Source organism: Mustelus asterias, chromosome 2 (assembly GCF_964213995.1).
Source record: "Mustelus asterias chromosome 2, sMusAst1.hap1.1, whole genome shotgun sequence".
NCBI classification, from domain to species: Eukaryota; Metazoa; Chordata; class Chondrichthyes; order Carcharhiniformes; family Triakidae; genus Mustelus; species Mustelus asterias.
In genome coordinates this window covers 16,220,471-16,239,965 of record NC_135802.1, presented here as the reverse complement: position 1 = coordinate 16,239,965, position 19,495 = coordinate 16,220,471, and the positions used below count along the sequence as shown (strand labels likewise).

Sequence of the window (19,495 nt, the reverse complement as noted above, 5' to 3'; positions counted from 1 at the left end):
TGGGGCTTAATAGGATTGAGGGTTATACGTAAGCCTATATATAGGCCTAGGTAGGTAGGGACATGACCGGCGCAACTTGTGGGCCGAAGGGCCCATTTGTGCTGTAGTTTTTCTATGTTCTATGTTCAAGCTCCAGGTACCTGTGCAAAAATTCAGGCTGCCAGTCCAAGTGAAATACTGAGGTAGTGTTGTGCTGTTGGAAGTAATAACTTTAATTTTTTAAAAATTCATTCATGGGACATGAACATTGCTGGCAAAGCAGCATTTGATGCCCATCTATAATTTCCTCTGAGGGGCTGGTGGTGGGCCACCTTCTTGAACTGCTGCAGTCCCCGCGGTGTAGGTACACCAGAGTGCATGGTGGACTGGGTGTGGCTTTGGACAGGTTGTGCCTAGGCTAATGTCGGTTGGTTCTTCCAGTTTTATTCTTCTACAACTTTTCTGCAGTGATTTGATACAAATCGAGTGGCTTATCAGACCATTTCAAGGGGGAAATAGAAGTCAACCACATTGCTGTGGTTGCAGTGTCACATGTAGGACAGACCAGGTAGAACAAATGTTCTTCCTTGCAAGAATTAATGAGCCAGATGGGTTTTGATAACAATCAGTAGTTGTGTGGTTATCATGACTGATACTAACACTTTTGTACTGATTTATTAATTAGTTGATTTTAAATTCCACCATGTGTTAGGATTTGAATTCAGGTCCACAGAGCATTAGTCTAGGCCTCTGAATTACTTGTCCACTGTAAAAGATATAGAATCATCTCACGAGACACAATAAATCTAGATCTTGCTGCTCTTTCGGGTGGATAGAAAAAACAAACACACAAGTTTCACTATTGTCCAGCCCAATATTCATCCTGCAGTTGATAGCACTAAAATTGTCAGGTCATTTAGGGAGACGGTGGCGTAGTTGTAATGTTACTGGACTGGTAATCCAAAGGCCCAGTCTAATGTTCTGGAGACATAACAACAAAGAACAAAGAAAAGTACAGCACGGGAACAGGCCCTCCAAGTCTGTGCCAATCATGATGCCCTAACTAAAAAAAACCTTCTGCCCTTACTCGGTCCTTATCCCTCTATTTCCCCCCTATTGATGTACCCATCCAGATGCCTCTTAACATACGTTCAAATCCCACCATGGTAGCTAGTAGAATTTAAATTCAATAAATCTGGAATTGAAAGCTAGTCTCAGTGCTAGTGACCATGATAACTATTATCAATCGCTGTAATAACACATCTCATTTCCTAAAATCCTTTAGGAAAGGAAAAATGCCAACTTTAGTTAGTCTGGCCTGCGTGTGACTCCAGGCCCACAGTGACTCTTAACTGCCTTCTGAAACGATCTAGCAAACCACTCACTTCAAGGGCATGATGTGGAGATGCCGGCGTTGAACTGGAGTAAGCACAGTAAGAAGTCTGACAACACCAGGTTAAAGTCCAGCAGGTTTATTTGGTAGCATAAGCCACAAGCTTTCAGACGCTGCTCCTTCATCAGGTGAGTGGGAGTTCTGTACGGTGACCACGACACCACACAACCCTGCCACAGCAACCTCTGCAAGGCGTGCCAGATCATTGACACGGATGCCATCATCTCACGTGAGAACACCATCCACCAGGTACACGGTACATACTCATGCAACTCGGCCAACGTTGTCTACCTGATACGCTGCAGGAGAGGATGCCCCGAGGCATGATACATTGGGGAGACCATGCAGACGCTACAACACCGGATGAATGGACACCGCTCGACAATCACCAGGCAGGAGTGTTTGCTTCCTGTTGGGGAGCATTCAGCCTCTGATCTTCGAGTAAGCGTACTCCAAGGCAGCCTTCACGACACACAACGCAGAATCGCTGAGCAGAAACTAATAGCCAAGTTCCGCACATGAGGATGGCCTCAACCAGGATTCTGAGTTCATGTCACACTATCTGTAACCCCTACGACTTGCCTGGGCTCACAAAATCTCACTAACTGTCCTGGCTGGAGACAATACACACCTCTTTAACCTGTGCTTACCCCTCTCTCCACTCACATTGTCTGTACCTTTAAGACTTGATTACCTGTAAAGACCTGCGTTCCAACTATTATTTTGTAAATTGAGTTTGTGTCTTTATATGTCCTGTTTGTGAACAGAACTCCCACTCACCTGATGAAGGAGCAGTGCTCTGAAAGCTTGTGCTACCAAATAAACCTGTTGGACTTTAACCTGGTGTTGTGACAGTTCAAGGGCAGTTAAGGATGGGCAATAAATGCCTGCCTTGGCAGCGACGGCGACATCCCATGAAAGAAGAAAGTTGAATTCATTGCCGAATGTGGGTCATTACTGAATGACTGGCAAGCTCACCTGAATTACAAGTGTGAGCAACGTAAAGTTGCCATAGTCCCAGATGACCATAGGCCTCAAAGGGGAGAGCTGGTGGTGATTTAAATTGAGGATCACCACACCTCAGGTGAGGTGCAAGGTTGAGAAAGCGGGCATTCATGAATAACCACCCGGTACAAGAATTGAATCCGGCAGTTGGCATTGCTTTGCATCACTAACCAGCTGTCCAGTCAACTGAGCTAACTGAGGGGGCAGCACGGTAGCACAGTGGTTAGCACTGCTGCTTCACAGCTCCAGGGACCTGGGTTCGATTCCCGGCTTGGGTCACTGTGTGTGGAGTTTGCACATTCTCCTCGTGTCTGCGTGGGTTTCCTCCGGGTGCTCCGGTTTCCTCCCATAGTCCAAAGATGTGCGGGTTAGGTTGATTGGCCAGGTTAAAAATTGCCCCTTTGAGTCCTGAGATGCGTAGGTTAGAGAGATTAGCGGGTAAATATGTGGGGGTAGGGCCTGGGTGGGATTGTGGTCGGTGCAGACTCGATGGGCCGAATGGCCTCCTTCTGCACTGTAGGGTTTCTATGATTTCTTTCTATGAATCCCCAGGCAAGTGTGAGTATACTTCAAAAGTTGACAATGAAAGATCTCTGAAATGTCCTAAGACGAAGAAAAGCACGCTATGAACACAAGTTCTTTCAGAAGTCATTTGGCTAGTTCCTATTTTCAAATTACTCCCTCATTGGCAATTCTCTTCACCTCTCAACTCCTTTCAGATGTCTTAAGACCTCCCTCTGAAGAAGCTTTTTTTTTTACATTCCATCTTTGAGGTTACAAAGCCGATGCTCAGAGTGGGCCAGGCAGACCCGAATCCATTCCTTGCTTACTCCAAAAACTAAATTCAAAATCTAATTGAATTCAATTCACGATCCCCATAAGAGAGACCATCAAGATCCAAGTTGACAAGATAAGGCATTGCACCCCATCTTGGTCCTGATCCAACTTTTGTTTATCTACCTTAATATCTCCTTATGCACACCAGTGTCATCCTTGGTTTGGTAATCCTCCTATTAATGTGCTTCAGGGTATTTTACATTGATAACAATGTTGTCTAAATGCAAATTGTTGTTGTGAGTCAACGTTAGCCAGTTACTTCAGGATAACCCTTCACAACCGTGAAGCACATCAGGAGAGAAATGAGCCAGGGATTGAGTACCTTCAGAAAGTCATGGTATATTTGCTACATGCAGATTACCACCAGCCACCAATTAAGTTTTAGTCCAGAAAGAATAACAAATTTATAAAGTAAAATAATTTGTTTAATGCACTTGAATCAATCTCTTTGAAACTCCAATGTTCTCCAAATTACAAATAGCAGGCTAATGATCTTAAGGTTCAGTTCTCTCTTCAGTCAAGACAATGATACACATTTAGACATTACAAAGCAACTAAATATGCACATCATGTGCAACATCATGGCTCCAGTACAGGAATAAGAAAGTTGCCTGATCGAGTTAGTACACTTGATAACTTACTTGATCTTCAATATAATAGTGTTGATGTAGAATCCGGTCTGTCACAGGTTAACTAAAACTATATTAATATCACACAGAAATTGTTGAAAACTTGTGAGGGGTAACGTGAAAGGTCTTCCCCATTTTGGGCACATTAGTGCAAGATATGCTAAAGTTATAACCACAAACAGAACTGATAACCTCACTCATAAGCTATGTCTACCTTCAGCTGGGTGAATCTCTGCACATCCTGCACAAGTGCAAGACATGGCTAAGAAGCTGCTAAGACACAGGCAGATACAACAGACAGATTCTTTCACTGGTGCATCATTTTAAAAGTCCTGAAAAATACAAAAGTTCATATGACCTTAAATAAATTGGGTCAAAATTTATACGCAAGGACCTATCAAGTCAGTTTATAATGTCAATTTAAAAACCCAGTTTTCAACATTTAGCGTAAAAAAGGAGTGGAACCAGAGCCCAAAAAAACTTGGGAAAATTCTACACAAGGCATTAGTTTTACTCTGTACATCCACACAACATTTTTTTTAAAAAACAAGCAATAAATTTGTGTGTGTCATAAAATGCTGGCTGACTACATCACAGTAAGAAGTTTAACAACACCAGGTTAAAGTCCAACAGGTTTATTTGGTAGCAAAAGCCACACAAGCTTTCGGAGCTGCAAGCCCCTTCTTCAGGTGAGTGGGAATTCTGTTCACAAACACAAACAGAATGAAAAACTGGGTTTTTAAATTGACATTATAAACTGACTTGATAGGTCCTTGCGTATAAATTTTAGCCCAATTTATTTAAGGTCATATGAACTTTTGTATTTTTCAGGACTTTTAAAATGATGCACCAGTGAAAGAATCTGTCTGTTGTATTTGCTACCAAATAAACCTGTTGGACTTTAACCTGGTGTTGTTAAACTTCTTACTGTGTTTACCCCAGTCCAACGCCGGCATCTCCACATCATGGAGATGTCAAGGCTCCAGGGTCCCGGGTTCGATTCCCGGCTCGGGTCACTGTCTGTGTGGAGTTTGCACATTCTCCTCGTGTTTGCGTGGGTTTCCTCCGGGTGCTCCGGTTTCCTCCCACAGTCCAAAGATGTGCGGGTTAGGTTGATTGGCCAGGTTAAAAAAAATTGCCCCTTAAGAGTCCTGGGATGTGTAGGTTAGAGGGATTAGCAGGTAAATATGTGGGGGTAGGGCCTGGGTGGGATTGTGGTCGGTGCAGACTCGATGGGCCGAATGGCCTCCTTCTGCACTGTAGGGTTTCTATGATTCTATGACTACATCACAGCAGTAACTGACTTGAACATTCAATCTAACATTAAAATATTAGCAATTCACCCCACTGAATCTGTAAAATTCAAACTTGCAACCAGCCCATTATCTAAATAAAGAGCTGTTAGCATTGGATGTTCTAGCTATAGAGTGTGCTGAAGCAGGCCATTCAGCTCAACCAGTCTATGCTGCACATCAGCTCCTCCCACCACTCTAGTCCAACATATTTTACTGTTCTGTCCCTTAAATGTACCCATGTTATTTTTCTCAGTTGACCACCACAATGGCCTTACGACACAAAACACCATCACTTTTTGCCCGATTACTCCTCATATTAGGGAATTGTACACTGTCTAAGTGAAGATGTTTCTCCTGAATCATCAGGGACCATCATATTTATATCCCCTCACTGCACCCAAACCTCCTACTGAAATCTCACAAAAACTTCAAACATCAGCCTTGACAAAGGATCTTTTACAGCAACCATAACCGGCAGAGTTGATTGAACGTCTCTTCTCAAAAATAGTACTTTTGACCACACAGCCCCCTCATGACTGGTCAACAAATTATGTGAATGTCCCAGACTGGGGCTTTAAGAGGTAGCCTCTAGTCACTCATTAGACAATTAGCACACACTGGCTTGGGTTCCTGTGGTCTATGTCACTGAACTGGTAAACTACAAACCTAGAGCAATGCTCTGGGATTCCATGCACGAATCCCACCAGGTAGATGGTAAAAATCATCCTCAAACTACAAATAGCTGGTATCAGAAACTCGATTTTACATTTTATGGTGATCTGTGCTACTTCTTGTGAATGCACCGCAAACATCCTTCTGGATAAGTGGAGGCACAGAGCTTCAACAGCAACCATCCTCTACAACTCAATCAAGACAGACATCAAACCATGATCCTTTGTTTGCATATTTGACTGCTAGAAAATGTCATCCTGAGTCTCCCCACACCTTATCCAACATCTGACAGACATTTCCCTTCAGTGTGATGGAACGAGTTATGTGGGTCCTCTCAAATCAAAGGCCACACATCAGGTTCACTCCTCACGAGGGGACTTGGCACAGATTCAATCAGCTTGCTTCACTCCAAAGCACCGCGATAAGTCAGCACAAGTCAGAGTCCTTCCTATAACCCAGCAATTTCTCTTTCCCCCCTCTCAAATTCATCACCCAGCACAGTCCTAGATCTTGCATTTGGCATGACTTCAACTAATGCTAGGAAAGTCAAAACCAAAGATAGCTTCTTGAGTTGCATATCTTACTCAGTAAATCACAAGCTTAACCTGCATTTTTGGGTTTCAACTGCACAAGAACTGGTAAGGTCACATCTGGAGTAGCACTGTGTACAGTTCTGGTCTCGCTATGTAAGAAGGACATAATTGCATTGGAGGTTGCCAAAGAAGGTTCCCTCGAGAGATTCCCGAGTGGACCAAGTTAGCTTAGAAGGTTGAAACAGTTGGGCTTGTACTCATTAGAAATTAGAAAAGTGAGAGGCGATTTTACTGAAACTTAGAAGATTCTGAGGGGGCTTGGCACAGTAGATGCCAAATGGATGCTTCTTCAATTTGAAAATCAGCAAAAACAAAGGGCAGCATCAGGTCTTTTCATTATAAAAGATTGCCTTTTGGAATAACATCCGCACCAGCCTTATTCCAAAGATTGATGGATCAGGTTTTAAGTGGTCTCTTTGCGCTACAATGTTGCCTGGATGATATTCTAATCACAAGATCCAGCGAACAAGTGCATTTGAAATAATTTAGAAGCAGCATTAGAATGTCTTCAAGCACATGGTCTGCGTAAAAAAGAAAAATGTGACTTTTTCTTACATAAAGCACCTAAAAAGATGGGCGCTATTTTAGAAGTACCACGTCCAATGAATGTGATGCAGTGAAGGGCCTTTCCAGGATTAGCAGAAGTCTGAAGTATTGGTTCATTTTAAGCCAAAGCTACCATTACTGCTTGCTTGCTACACTTAGCTTATGGAGTAGGGGCAGTAGTTCCACATATTATGCCATCGGGAGAAGAAAAACCAATAGCTTTTGCTTTGCTTACTGTGACTATTGCCGAATCTACCTATATTCAGCTAGAAAAAGCACTGAGTATAATTTTTGACATGGAAGTTTCATCACTATTTATACAGTCATCACGGCGGCACGGTAGCACAGTGGTTAGCACTGCTGCTTCACAGCTCCAGGGACCTGGGTTCGAATCCCGGCTCGGGTTGCTATCTGTGTGGAGTTTGCACATTCTCCCTGTGTCTGTGTGGGTTTCCTCCGGGTGCTCCGGTTTCCTCCCACAGTCCAAAGATGTGCGGGCTCGGTTGATTGGCCATTCTAAATTGCCCCTTAGTGTCCCGGGATGCATAGATTAGAGGGGTTAGTGGGTAAATATGTAGGAATATGTGGATAGGGCCTGAGTGGGATTGTGGTTGGTGCAGACTCGATGGGCCGAATGGCCTGTTTCTGCACTGTAGGATTCTATGAAGGAGCTAGAGTGTTAGTGCATAATTATGCCACAAGTGAGAAATGGGTACCAGCCATAGTTTTACCAGAAACAGGTCCAATTTCTTACATAGTTCAAATTGAAGATGAATCTCTTTGGTGACGTTATGCTGACCAATAGGGTGTAGAGAAAGATAAAATTAATAAAAAGGTAGGTCCATTCAAAAGTCTGATGGCAGCAGGGAAGAAGTCATTCTTGTGCCGGTTGATCGCTCTGTGTTGAACATAGTGACTGAACCTCCAAAGATTTATCACCTGTAGAGTAAAGAAATTCCTCTTCACCTCAATCCTAAATGTCCTATCCCTTGTCATGAGACTGTGCCCCTTTGTTCTAACCTTGTAAAGATTCTTTTGTAGTTTCAATGAGATTGCCTCTCGTTCTTCTAAACTAGAGAGTATAGACCCAGTCCATTCATAGGACAATCCAGCCTGGTGAGCCTTTACTCCATCTATTCAAATATAAGTTTTCCTTAGATAAAGAAACCAAACCTATACAGAAAACGCAATGTGTAGTCTCTCCAAGGCTCTATACAATTACTGCATGACTCCTTTACTCCTGTACTTATCTTCTTGCAATAAAGGCCAATTTTACTATTTGTCTACTTAATTGCTTGCTTCACCTGAATGCTAGCTTTCGATAGCTCATGAACAAAAAAAGGCCTTGCATTTCTGCTTTCCTTGCCAAAATGGATTTTTCCAGTTATTCCATCTGTCGTGTTCTTGCCTGCTCAATTTGTCTAAGCCCCCTTGAAGCCTCTTTGGCAGAATTATCCTGCTCATAACTTGTATTCTCACCTAGGTAAGCTTGGCAATATGATATTTAATCCCCATATCCAAATCACTCATAAGCTATGAATAGCTGGAGCCCATTCACTGATCCATGTGGCACTCCACTAATCACCAACCTGAAAATGACCCATTCATTCCTACTCTCTCTTTTCTGATCGTTAACCAATTCTCAATCCATGTGAGTATATGACCCCCCAATCTCATGTGCTCTAATTTTGTTTATTAACCTCTTAGGTGGGACCTTATTGGAAGATTTCTGAAAATCCAAATATAGTACATTCAGTGGTTCCCCCTTATCCTGCTAGTTACAGCCTCAAAAACTTATTTCCATAAATCCATGTTGATTCTGCCCAATCCTACAATTATTTTCTAAGTGTCTAGTGTAATAGATTCTGGCATTTTCCCTATACTGATGTAAGGCTAACAGGTCTATAGTTCTTTGTTTTAGTAATGTCCTAACTATGTTAGGTGTTGTGTGCTTTACACAAGAAGAAAAGGTGTGGTTTGCACATACAGATTCAAACCAACAGCAGATTTATTCCAGGACCTCTTGGCTGTATAGAGTACAAACTGAATGTAAAACAACAGCCTGTGGCAACATTCTAGTGACATCACCATCAAATCATGTGATCAGCTCTTAAAGCAACCTCCACTTAAAGTATATAACATTCCTCCCCCTTTACTTCTGTGGTCCTGACAACAAATTACTACAATGTTATCCGTAGGATCAGTAATATTCGAGACCCAGTACTATGCATCATTAATCATTATACACAGTCAATAAGAAAGTTGACCGGGGGGGACATCTATTCCTCTTTGACTGTATACGACATTCTGGAATTTGACTGCCCATGATCCTAGAAGTATGGAACTTTAGTAGACAATTCTTCTCTTGGAAGTAATTCTGCATCATTCTCATGTGGTATAGTAACACAGACACAATCATCAGGCAACTCGGATTCAATTAAGTCTTCCATAGTAGTATTCACAACACTATTGTTATAGTGTTGTTATAACCAATTGTTATAATCTCGAAATGATTTATCAGAATAATCTCTAGAAGTACCAACATATTTAGCCCCTAGTGTTCCCCTTCCAGTCGGGGAACACTTCAGCAGTCACAGGCATTCAGCCTCTGATCTTCAGGTAAGTGTTCACCAAGGCAGCCTTCACGACACACGACAACACAGAATCGCTGAGCAGAGACAGCTAGCCAAGTTCCACACACGAGTACAGCCTCAACCGGGATCTTGGGTTCATGTCACACTATCTGTAACCCCCACGACTTGCCTGGGCTTGCAAAATCTCACTAACTATTCTGGCTGGAGACAATACACATCTCTAACTTGTGCTTAACCCATTCTCCATTCACATTGTCTGTACCTTTAAGACTTGATTACTTGTAAAGACTCGCATTCCAACCATTATCTTGTAAATTGAGTTTGTCTTTATATGCCCTGTTTGTGAACACAAGTCTTCACTCACCGAAGAAGGAGCTTGAGGCTCCAAAAGCTCCTGCTACCAAATAAACCTGTTGGACTTTAACCTGGTGTTGTGAGATTTCTTAGTGTTCATAAGAATACACGGGAGAAAGACAGGATAGGGTGCAGAATATAGTGCTGCAGTTACAGATAGGGTGAAGATCAGCTTAATACAAGAGAAAGATCAGCTTAATAGGCAAGATGGAGGGCAGACATGAAACCTGCACAGTACAGTGGTTAGCACTGCTGCCTCACAGCACCAGGGACCCAGGTTCAATTCCTGGCTATAGTCATTGTCTGTGCAGAGTCTGCACAGGTTTCCTCCCAGTTAGAAAGATGTGCTGGTTAAGTGCATTGGCTATGAAAATAGGAGAAAGTGCCTTTTAGCTTTGACAAAGGGTCATCTGAACTAGAAACGTCAACTCTCTTCTCTCCTTACAGATGCTGCCAGACCTGCTGATATCTTCCAGCATTTTCTCTTTTGGTTTGATTCCAGCATCTGCAGTAATTTGCTTTTATTGAAAGTGCATTGCAAGCTTTCCCTACTGGGTTATCACAGCGCAGTAAGAAGTCTCACAACACCAGGTTAAAAGTCCTACAGGTTTATTTGGCAGCACCTGTTGGACTTTAACCTGGTGGTGTGAGACTTCTTCCTGTGCTTACCCCAGTCCAAGGCCTGGCATCTCCCGCATGATTGTCACAGCACGCCCGCCCCTACAGCTGAATAGAGCAGCACCCAACAGCTGGACGATTGACAGCTGAACCAACCAATAGGAAGCGTCAGAGACCCTGGGGGCACCGCCCAATCCGGCTCGCCAGGGAGGGGAAGGGGGCGGGAGCTCCAGGCCGGCAGTCCCGGGCTCCAGCTCCCACTCCACGCGCCGTGCTTCATCCCCCTCCCTCCGCCCGTCCACGGCCCGGCCATTAAAAACCGTATCCTTTCCCTTCACCGCAACGAACTCTACAAACTCGCAGAGAATATCCCAAGAAACCCGCCTGCTTCACCTCTTCGCCGGAGGATGTTTGGGATGTGCCGTACCAACATGAGAGGAGGCCGCCACTCATCGCTCTCCGCGGCCCCGCTGCCGTTCAACGGCTCCGGCCTCGCGCCGCAGGCCGCTGCGACGTATGCCGTCACTTCCGGTCCTGGCCTCGCCCACCCTGTTTTGATTGACAGGGGAAGTGTGGCAAAAATATCCAAATGATGGAAGGCTGACTATTACATGGCACTTTTCATAACTATAGGATTTTACAGCCAATTAATTTCCTTTTTGAAGCAAAAGGGAGGTGATGGTCTATGGTTAAAGTTAATTTATTAGTCACAAGTAAGGCTGACATTAACACTGCATTGCAGTGCTGGATTTAGACTTGGTGAGGCCCTAAGCCAGCGGTTCCCAAAGGATGCGGCGCGCCACACTGGTGCGGCGAGAGAGGATGGCAAGTGTGGCGGGAAGATTAAAGGACAATCAAAGAAACATTTAAACATGGTAAAAACAAGCATTGTTTTATACTTTCTGGATGTCCCATGATCATATTATAAAGTAGTTGTGTTCTATGTTATGAATCAAGCACTGCTAGGAGTTGTTTTTTTAAATGTATTTCTTATCAATAAAAAATTTGGTGTGGCGCAAGCAAATTTTTATTCCGAAAGTGCGGTCCAGTGAAAAAAGTTTGGGAACCACTGCCCTAAGCTTGGAGACCCCTTGTTAAAAAGTTACACCAAAAGGTCTGACAAAGGTGCGTACCAAAACAGGACCTTGGGTCGCCACATTTGCATCACTGCCACATTTGCATCACTTCCAGTGTTTTCCTCAGCTGAGATTCCAGACTCTGTTGTCTCAGTAGCAGAGGCACTAGGCTGTGGTTGTTTTGGACTTTGCTGATCACCTTGGGTTTGTGGATCCTTATCTGTTTCTGGAGTAAAGTAACTGTCAACTTTTGGTAATTTTTTGAGTTGCTCTTCAAGCTGGTGCTTTCTTTTTCTTTTCTGGTATCCGCTCTTAAATGTTCTCTTCATTGTAAACCTTCTGAAATTTTGTGAGGCCCCTGCGGATTGTGAGGCCCTAAGCTGTAGCTTGTTTAGCTTATACCTAAATCCGCACTGACTGCAATTAAGTTACTGTGAAATTCCCCTAGTCATCACACTCCGGCGCCTATTCGGGTACACTGAGGGAGAATTCAGCATAGCCAATGCACCTAACCAGCAGAATGTGGGAGGAAACCGGAGCACCCAGAGGAAACCCACGCAGACACAGGGAGAATGAGCAAACTCCACATAGTCAGTGACTCAAGCCAGGAATCAAACCCGGGTCCCTGGCGCTGTGAAGCAGCAGTGCTAACCACTGTGCTACCGTGCCACCCTAGACTGTTAATGTAGACTATAAATCCAGAAACTCAGCGAATACTCTGGGGACCCGGGTTCAAATCCCACCACGGCAGATGATGGAATTTGAATTCAATAAAAAGTATCTGGAATTAAGAATCCAACCACTGTGCCACCCAAAACATGGCAACCAATTCACGCATTGCAATCTCCCACAAACAGCAATGTGATACTGACCAGATTATCTTTGTATGTGATGTTTATTGACTGATATAATATTTTGGGTGACCAGATGTCATGCTTTTGCCAAGACAGTGCTGGTTCTTCATTAATTGTCCCGGTATCCTGACAGTTTTCCCCAATATATTCAAGTGTCCCCTTTTTCAGCTTTTTGCTTCACATGAACCTTGCGTCAGAGATTTCTGTCAGCACTTCATCTTTCCTCATGCAAGGTATCAGCATCTCTTCACTTCCTCTCCTGAGACCCTGCCCCTCCTTCCCCCTCCTCCACACTCCATTTACTGTTGGCAAACCCCCCCCCCAAAAAAAATTTCTCTGCACCCTGAGGATCAGAATGATACCAGTGGCTGACCATTAAGCAGCTTTGATGCTCCTGCCCATGCAGAGATCCTTCTCGCTGGCATCTAGAGCTAGGAGGGAATCAGCCTCTAGGTGATGACAAGGTGTCCGACAACCACAAGCAGAACTTGCAGGGGTAATCCTGATGCAGCATGGTAGCTGACACCAATCCTAAAATGAAGCACTGCTGATTTCCCAATATATAACACAGTACCTTTTCACCACGCACTCTAAATCATTATAATCAGGAAATAGCATCAGAAGTGATTTACCAGGACAGTTGGAACGGATAGGGAAATTTGAGGAGTAGGGTCCCACTTACACAGTATTGGCAAGTCTCAGTGACGCATCTTGGTAGACCACTAGTTTCGTTTCCAGGTCACAGTGAATTTAAAAGCATTCAGTGAAAAGTCATTGTGTTTTGTACCAGAACATCAGCAGGGTTTTATTTCTGGCTTGTTGTCAGTTTATACACAGTAGCTGGACTGGCTAGAAAAAATGCAAACACATGCACAACTAACCAGCTCAAGCTGTGCCTCAGCCCCAACCTCTAGGAATTGTTTGTTGCTAAAGTCGTTTCAGCAATGGTTGAAATTTCCCAATCTAATGATCATAGAATCATAAAATCCCCACAGTGCAGAAGGAGGCCATTTGGCCCATCTGATATGGTAGGCTGCACCTACCATCATCCCACCCAGTCCCTATCTCCACAATTTCATGCATTTACCCTACTAGTCCCCCTGACACTAAGTGGCAATTTAGCATGGCCAATCCACCTAATCCACACATGAGATGTGTGGACAGGCAGGTCAGCCTAAATATTAAATTTAAGTGGAAGGCAGGGTCCCTGGCAGTAATGGCTGCCTGCTACAAATGGGTTGGATGTCCTAAAATATATCTCTCTTGCCAAAACTGATTACCTTCCTTAGATTTGCTGAGACATGTCATTTTTAATCATACATCCTGGTGGAAGTGAATATTTTGTCGGATATGTTTATCGCAATAATGAAGCTATGCCAGACGTGCCTTCTATTTCAGTGAGGCCCGTGTATATCTCCACAACAGTTTCGCTCATTGTTGGCCTGACTCAAGGTGACATTCCTGCTTCTGTCTCAGAAGGTTGGGGAATTATACATCCAATCTCTCCAACTTCATGTCCGTGTGAAAGGGAATATGCAGCCAAAGACAGGCAAGAAGGAAATGAATTAAAGATTTTGCCTCAGTAAATGTTAAGAAGCTGCACAAAGCTTAATATAAAGATAAATTAACAAGCAAAAACTCTCTTTCATTGATAACAATGAGCCCAATCTTTGTGAGTTTTATTGTCAATGGATACTTGTCCATGCACAAGTTTCTTAGACTTTAGGAAATGACAATCGATGTAAGGTGTTTGAACTTCTTATTGCTTAAGAGAAGCTCTTGCCTTTTCGAAAACTTCCTTTTGAATCTTTGGATAAGTGGGATGATTTTTCAGCACCTGAAAAACGGGAAGATAAAACAGTTCAGAACAATTGGCCTGGAGATACAATTTTAAATGCAAAAGATATAGAACAGACTGGGCCGGGCTCCAATCATTATGCTTTGAGCAGGAGTCCACTGGAGTGGGCGACTGGACTCCCAAATGCTGCTGTTGGTGGCACGGGAAGCTTAGGCAATAATTGTTACATCTCAGAGGCTGCAGTAAATTGTTAGAAGAAAATATCTCTCTTGTATTACATTGGAACACAGGGACAGGAGTAGGTTATTTAGCTCCGTGAGCCTGTTCCACCATTCAGTGTGATCAGGGTTGATCTGTGACCCAATTTCACATACTATCCCTGGATACTTTTGGTTAACAAAAACCTATTCACCTCACCCATCAGACATCTCTCGATCTACCTAATCGGTTCCTCTCAATAGCTTGAAAACTTTGATTGAATCACTATTTAACTTGCAGGGAAAATAACCTGAGCTTGTATAGAGCAATAACTCTTAATTTAACCCTTAGGGTGGGATGTTTCGGCCGCGCTCGTCCAAGACCAGAAAATCCCGCCCGAGGTCAACGGACCTTTTCAAGGTCCTGTCCCGCCCGCTGTGATTCCCGTGGTGGGCGGGACGGGAAAATTCTGCTCTTACAGTCCACGTACCTTTTTTATTAAGGGAACAAAACCCAACTCCATCATTTTCTTTAAGTGAATAAAATATTTTGGTTTAAAACCTCTTGACACAATACTAACCTTATGACAAATGTCGATTGCATGCATGTACATTTTTGCTTTCAAGTAATTGAAAGCAAGTTTGTAACCTGCACAGAAAAAAGAGATGTACAGAGTTAAAGAGACTATTAGAGTTATCAAATATTCACATATCCAACATTCGGTAGCACAGTGGATAGCACTGCCCATATCTATCCCAGTAAGAAGTCTCACAACACCAGGTTAAAGTCCAACAGGTTTATTTGGTAGCAAATACCATAAGCTTTCGGAGCGCTGCCCCTTTGTCAGATGGAGTGAAAATCTGTTCTCCAACAGTGCACAGAGACACAGAAATCAAGTTACAGAATACTAATTAGAATGCAAATCTCTACAGCCAGCCAGGTCTTAAAGGTACAGATAATGTGGGTGGAGGGAACATTAAACACAGGTTAAAGAGATGTGTATTGTCTCCAGACAGAACAGCTAGTAAGATTCTGCAAGATTAGGGGGAAAGCTGTGGGGGTTACTGATAATGTGACATAAATCCAACATCCCGGTTTAGGCCGTCCTCATGTGTGCGGAACTTGGCTATCAGTTTCTGCTCAGCGACTCTGCGCTGTCGTGTGTCGTGAAGGCCGTCTGCATGGTTTCCCCAATGTACCATGCCTCGGGACAAACTACCCAGCCTTCAGGAGAACAGTGACCATGACACCACACAACCCTGCCACAGCAACCTCTGCAAGACGTGCCGGATCATCGACACGGATGCCATCATCTCACGTGAGAACACCATCTACCAGGTACACGGTACATACTCTTGCAACTCGGCCAACGTTGTCTACCTGATACACTGCAGGAAAGGATGTCCCGAGGCATGGTACATTGGGGAAACCATGCAGACGCTGCGACAATGGATGAATGAACACCGCTCGACAATCACCAGGCAAGACTGTTCTCTTCCTGTAGGGGAGCACTTCAGCAGTCACGGGCATTCAGCCTTGGATCTTCAGGTAAGCGTTCTCCAAGGCAGCCCTCACGACACACGACAGCGCAGAGTCGCTGAGCAGAAACTGATAGCCAAGTTCCGCACACATGAGGACGGCCTAAACCGGGATGTTGGATTTATGTCACATTATCAGTAACCCCCACAGCTTTCCCCCTGATCTTGCAGAATCTTACTAGCTGTTCTGTCTGGAGACAATACACATCTCTTTAACCTGTGTTTAATGTTCCCTCCACCCACATTATCTGTACCTTTAAGACCTGGCTGGCTGTAGAGATTTGCATTCTAATTAGTATTCTGTAACTTGATTTCTGTGTCTCTGTGCACTGTTGGAGAACAGATTTTCACTCCATCTGACGAAGGGGCAGCGCTCCGAAAGCTTATGGTATTTGCTACCAAATAAACCTGTTGGACTTTAACCTGGTGTTGTGAGACTTCTTACTGTGCTTACCCCAGTCCAACGCCGGCATCTCCACATCATGACTATATCTATCCCATGCAGTGAAACCTGCCATGTTGACCATCTTTCTTCCGCCTTCCCCAGTCACACGTATTTTAGCAGCAGTGGGTCCAGACGACGACTCACTTGTCTTCTCAAGGGCAGTTAGGGATGAGCAATAAATGCTGGCCTAGCCAGCGCCCATACCTCCCCACCAGCACATTGCCTTCTTGTCCCCTACCAAGATCCAGAGTTAGGGATCTGGAAAATTAGATTTTCAATTTCTTATATCAAATCCCGCTGTTTAAATTTCCTGCAATGTACCCTGTAGTCCTGTTTTCCCACGGTATTATCGATAACCTCTGTCTTACATTAAAGATGCCCATTAACAACAAGAGATGTATGAGCTCACCGATAGCAGGGTTTGCCTCATTGCTGCACTTCCAGGCCAACTTGTAGTTTGTAACTGCATCCATGTAGGATTGCTCTTTCTCCATTATAAACCCCAGGTATTCGTATGCCTTACAACAAGACTGGACAGATAAAAAAAAACAGAAGCTGAGTGAAATTTGTTCACAATTGATTAAAAGAACCAAATAAATAATTCATATTTCACAAACTCAGGGATTTGGTAGCACAGTGGTGAGCATTGCTGCTTCACAGGGCCAGGGACCTGGGTTCAATTCCTGGCTTCGGTGAATATCTGTGTGGAGTTTGCACCTTCTCCCTATATCTCCAAGTGCTCCGGTTTCTTCCCACAGGCCAAAGATGTGCAGGTTAGGTGGATTGGCCACACTAAATCGCTGCTTAGTGTCACAAGATGTGTAGGTTAGGGAGATTAGCCATGGTAAATGGTACGGGGGTAGGGCGGGAGAGTGGGCCTTAGATAGAACATAAGAACATAAGAAATAGGAGCAGGAGTAGGCCATCTAGCCCCTCGAGCCTGCCCCGCCATTCAATAAGATCATGGCTGATCTGACGTGGATCAGTACCACTTACCCGCCTGATCCCCATAACCCTTAATTCCCTTACCGATCAGGAATCCATCCATCCGCGCTTTAAACATATTCAGCGAGGTAGCCTCCACCACCTCAGTGGGCAGAGAATTCCAGAGATTCACCACCCTCTGGGAGAAGAAGTTCCTCCTCAACTCTGTCTTAAACCGACCCCCCTTTATTTTGAGGCTGTGTCCTCTAGTTTTAACTTCCTTACTAAGTGGAAAGAATCTCTCCGCCTCCACCCTATCCAGCCCCCGCATTATCTTATAAGTCTCCATAAGATCCCCCCTCATCCTTCTAAACTCCAACGAGTACAAACCCAATCTCCTCAGCCTCTCCTCATAATCCAAACCCCTCATCTCCGGTATCAACCTGGTGAACCTTCTCTGCACTCCCTCCAATGCCAATATATCCTTCCTCATATAAGGGGACCAATACTGCACACAATATTCCAGCTGCGGCCTCACCAATGCCCTGTACAGGTGCATCAAGACATCCCTGCTTTTATATTCTATCCCCCTTGCGATATAGGCCAACATCCCATTTGCCTTCTTGATCACCTGTTGTACCTGCAGACTGGGCTTTTGCGTCTCATGCACAAGGACCCCCAGGTCCCTTTGCACGGTAGCATGTTTTAATTTGTTTCCATTGAGATAGTAATCCCATTTGTTATTATTTCCTCCAAAGTGTATAACCTCGCATTTATCAACGTTATACTCCATTTGCCATATCCTCGCCCACTCACTCAGCCTGTCCAAATCTCTCTGCAGATCTTCCCCGTCCTCCACACGATTCACTTTTCCACTTATCTTTGTGTCGTCTGCAAACTTCGTTACCCTACACTCCGTCCCCTCCTCCAGATCATCTATATAAATGGTAAATAGTTGCGGCCCGAGTACCGATCCCTGCGGCACGCCACTAGTTACCTTCCTCCAACCGGAAAAACACCCATTTATTCCGACTCTTTGCTTCCTGTCAGATAGCCAGTCCCCAATCCACTTTAACACACTACCCCCAACTCCGTGTGCCCTAATCTTCTTCAGCAGCCTTTTATGGGGCACCTTATCAAACGCCTTTTGGAAATCCAAAAACACCGCATCCACCGGTTCTCCTCCATCAACCGCCCTAGTCACATCTTCATAAAAATCCAACATGTTCGTCAAGCACGACTTTCCCCTCATGAATCCATGCTGCGTCTGATTGATCGAACCATTTCTATCCAGATGCCCTGCTATCTCCTCTTTAATAATGGATTCCAGCATTTTCCCTACTACAGACGTTAAGCTGACCGGCCTATAGTTACCCGCCTTTTGTCTCCTTCCTTTTTTAAACAGCGGCGTAACATTAGCCGTTTTCCAATCAACCGGCACTACCCCAGAATGCAACGAGTTTTGATAAATAATCACTAACGCATCCACTATTACCTCTGACATTTCTTTCAATACCCTGGGATGCATCCCATCCGGACCCGGGGACTTGTCCACCTTCAGTCCCATTAGTCTACCCAGCACTGCCTCTCTGGTAACATTAATTGTATTAAGTATTTCTCCTGCTGCCAACCCTCTATCGTTAATATTTGGCAAACTATTTGTGTCCTCCACCGTGAAGACCGACACAAAAAACTTATTTAAAGACTCAGCCATATCCTCATTTCCCACTATTAACTAGAATGATCTTTCAGACAGTCAGTGCAGACTCAATGGGCCGAATGGCCTCTTTCTGCACTGTAGAGATTCTATGGATTCTTATATAATGATGCACAAAACATGTGGGATAGGCTGGCTGGACAAGAGGATCTTTACTTTGCTATTGTTTTTCTCATTTTTGTAAATCAGATACTTTGAAAATACGAAAGAGATGAATTTTGAATCCAACCTATTCATGGTGAATTGTCAAAGAAAACCATATTCATACCGGGAGTTCTCATTACTGTTCATCAATTGAGAAGCAAATGCCTTGATTGCAATCAGCACTGGTTACATAACATGGAAAAACAAATCAACTTCTATCTTGGCGGATTAACTTTGTTTTGTGTGGCATATAGGGCAAAGCAAATAAAGTCAGATATGATGCAAA

The 19,495-nt window shown here is 44.0% G+C and overlaps 2 protein-coding genes across 21 annotated transcripts in view; both read right to left on the bottom strand.

The window, feature by feature from the left end:
• Nucleotides 1–11,057, bottom strand: part of LOC144505796 (guanylate kinase-like) — a 42,838-nt gene extending 31,781 nt beyond the window's left edge. For 2 of the 20 annotated variants that reach the window (XM_078231844.1, XM_078231851.1), the window contains exon 1: nt 10,909–11,028. In XM_078231844.1, the coding sequence (XP_078087970.1) occupies nt 10,909–10,968 (60 nt within the window). In that variant the 5' untranslated portion in view covers nt 10,969–11,028. Of the gene's footprint in view, nt 1–4,057; nt 4,176–10,899 lie in introns of all 20 variants that reach the window. The other 18 variants (XM_078231843.1, XM_078231842.1, XM_078231857.1 and 15 more) reach the window with 17 other exon arrangements.
• Nucleotides 11,058–14,204: 3,147 nt separating this feature from the next.
• Nucleotides 14,205–19,495, bottom strand: part of ttc21a (tetratricopeptide repeat domain 21A) — a 113,869-nt gene continuing 108,578 nt past the window's right edge. The window contains exons 27-29 of the mRNA XM_078229672.1: nt 16,834–16,954; nt 15,022–15,089; nt 14,205–14,282 (exon numbers count right to left, since the gene is read on the bottom strand). Coding sequence (XP_078085798.1) covers nt 14,205–14,282; nt 15,022–15,089; nt 16,834–16,954 — 267 coding nt within the window. The remainder of the gene's footprint in view (nt 14,283–15,021; nt 15,090–16,833; nt 16,955–19,495) is intronic.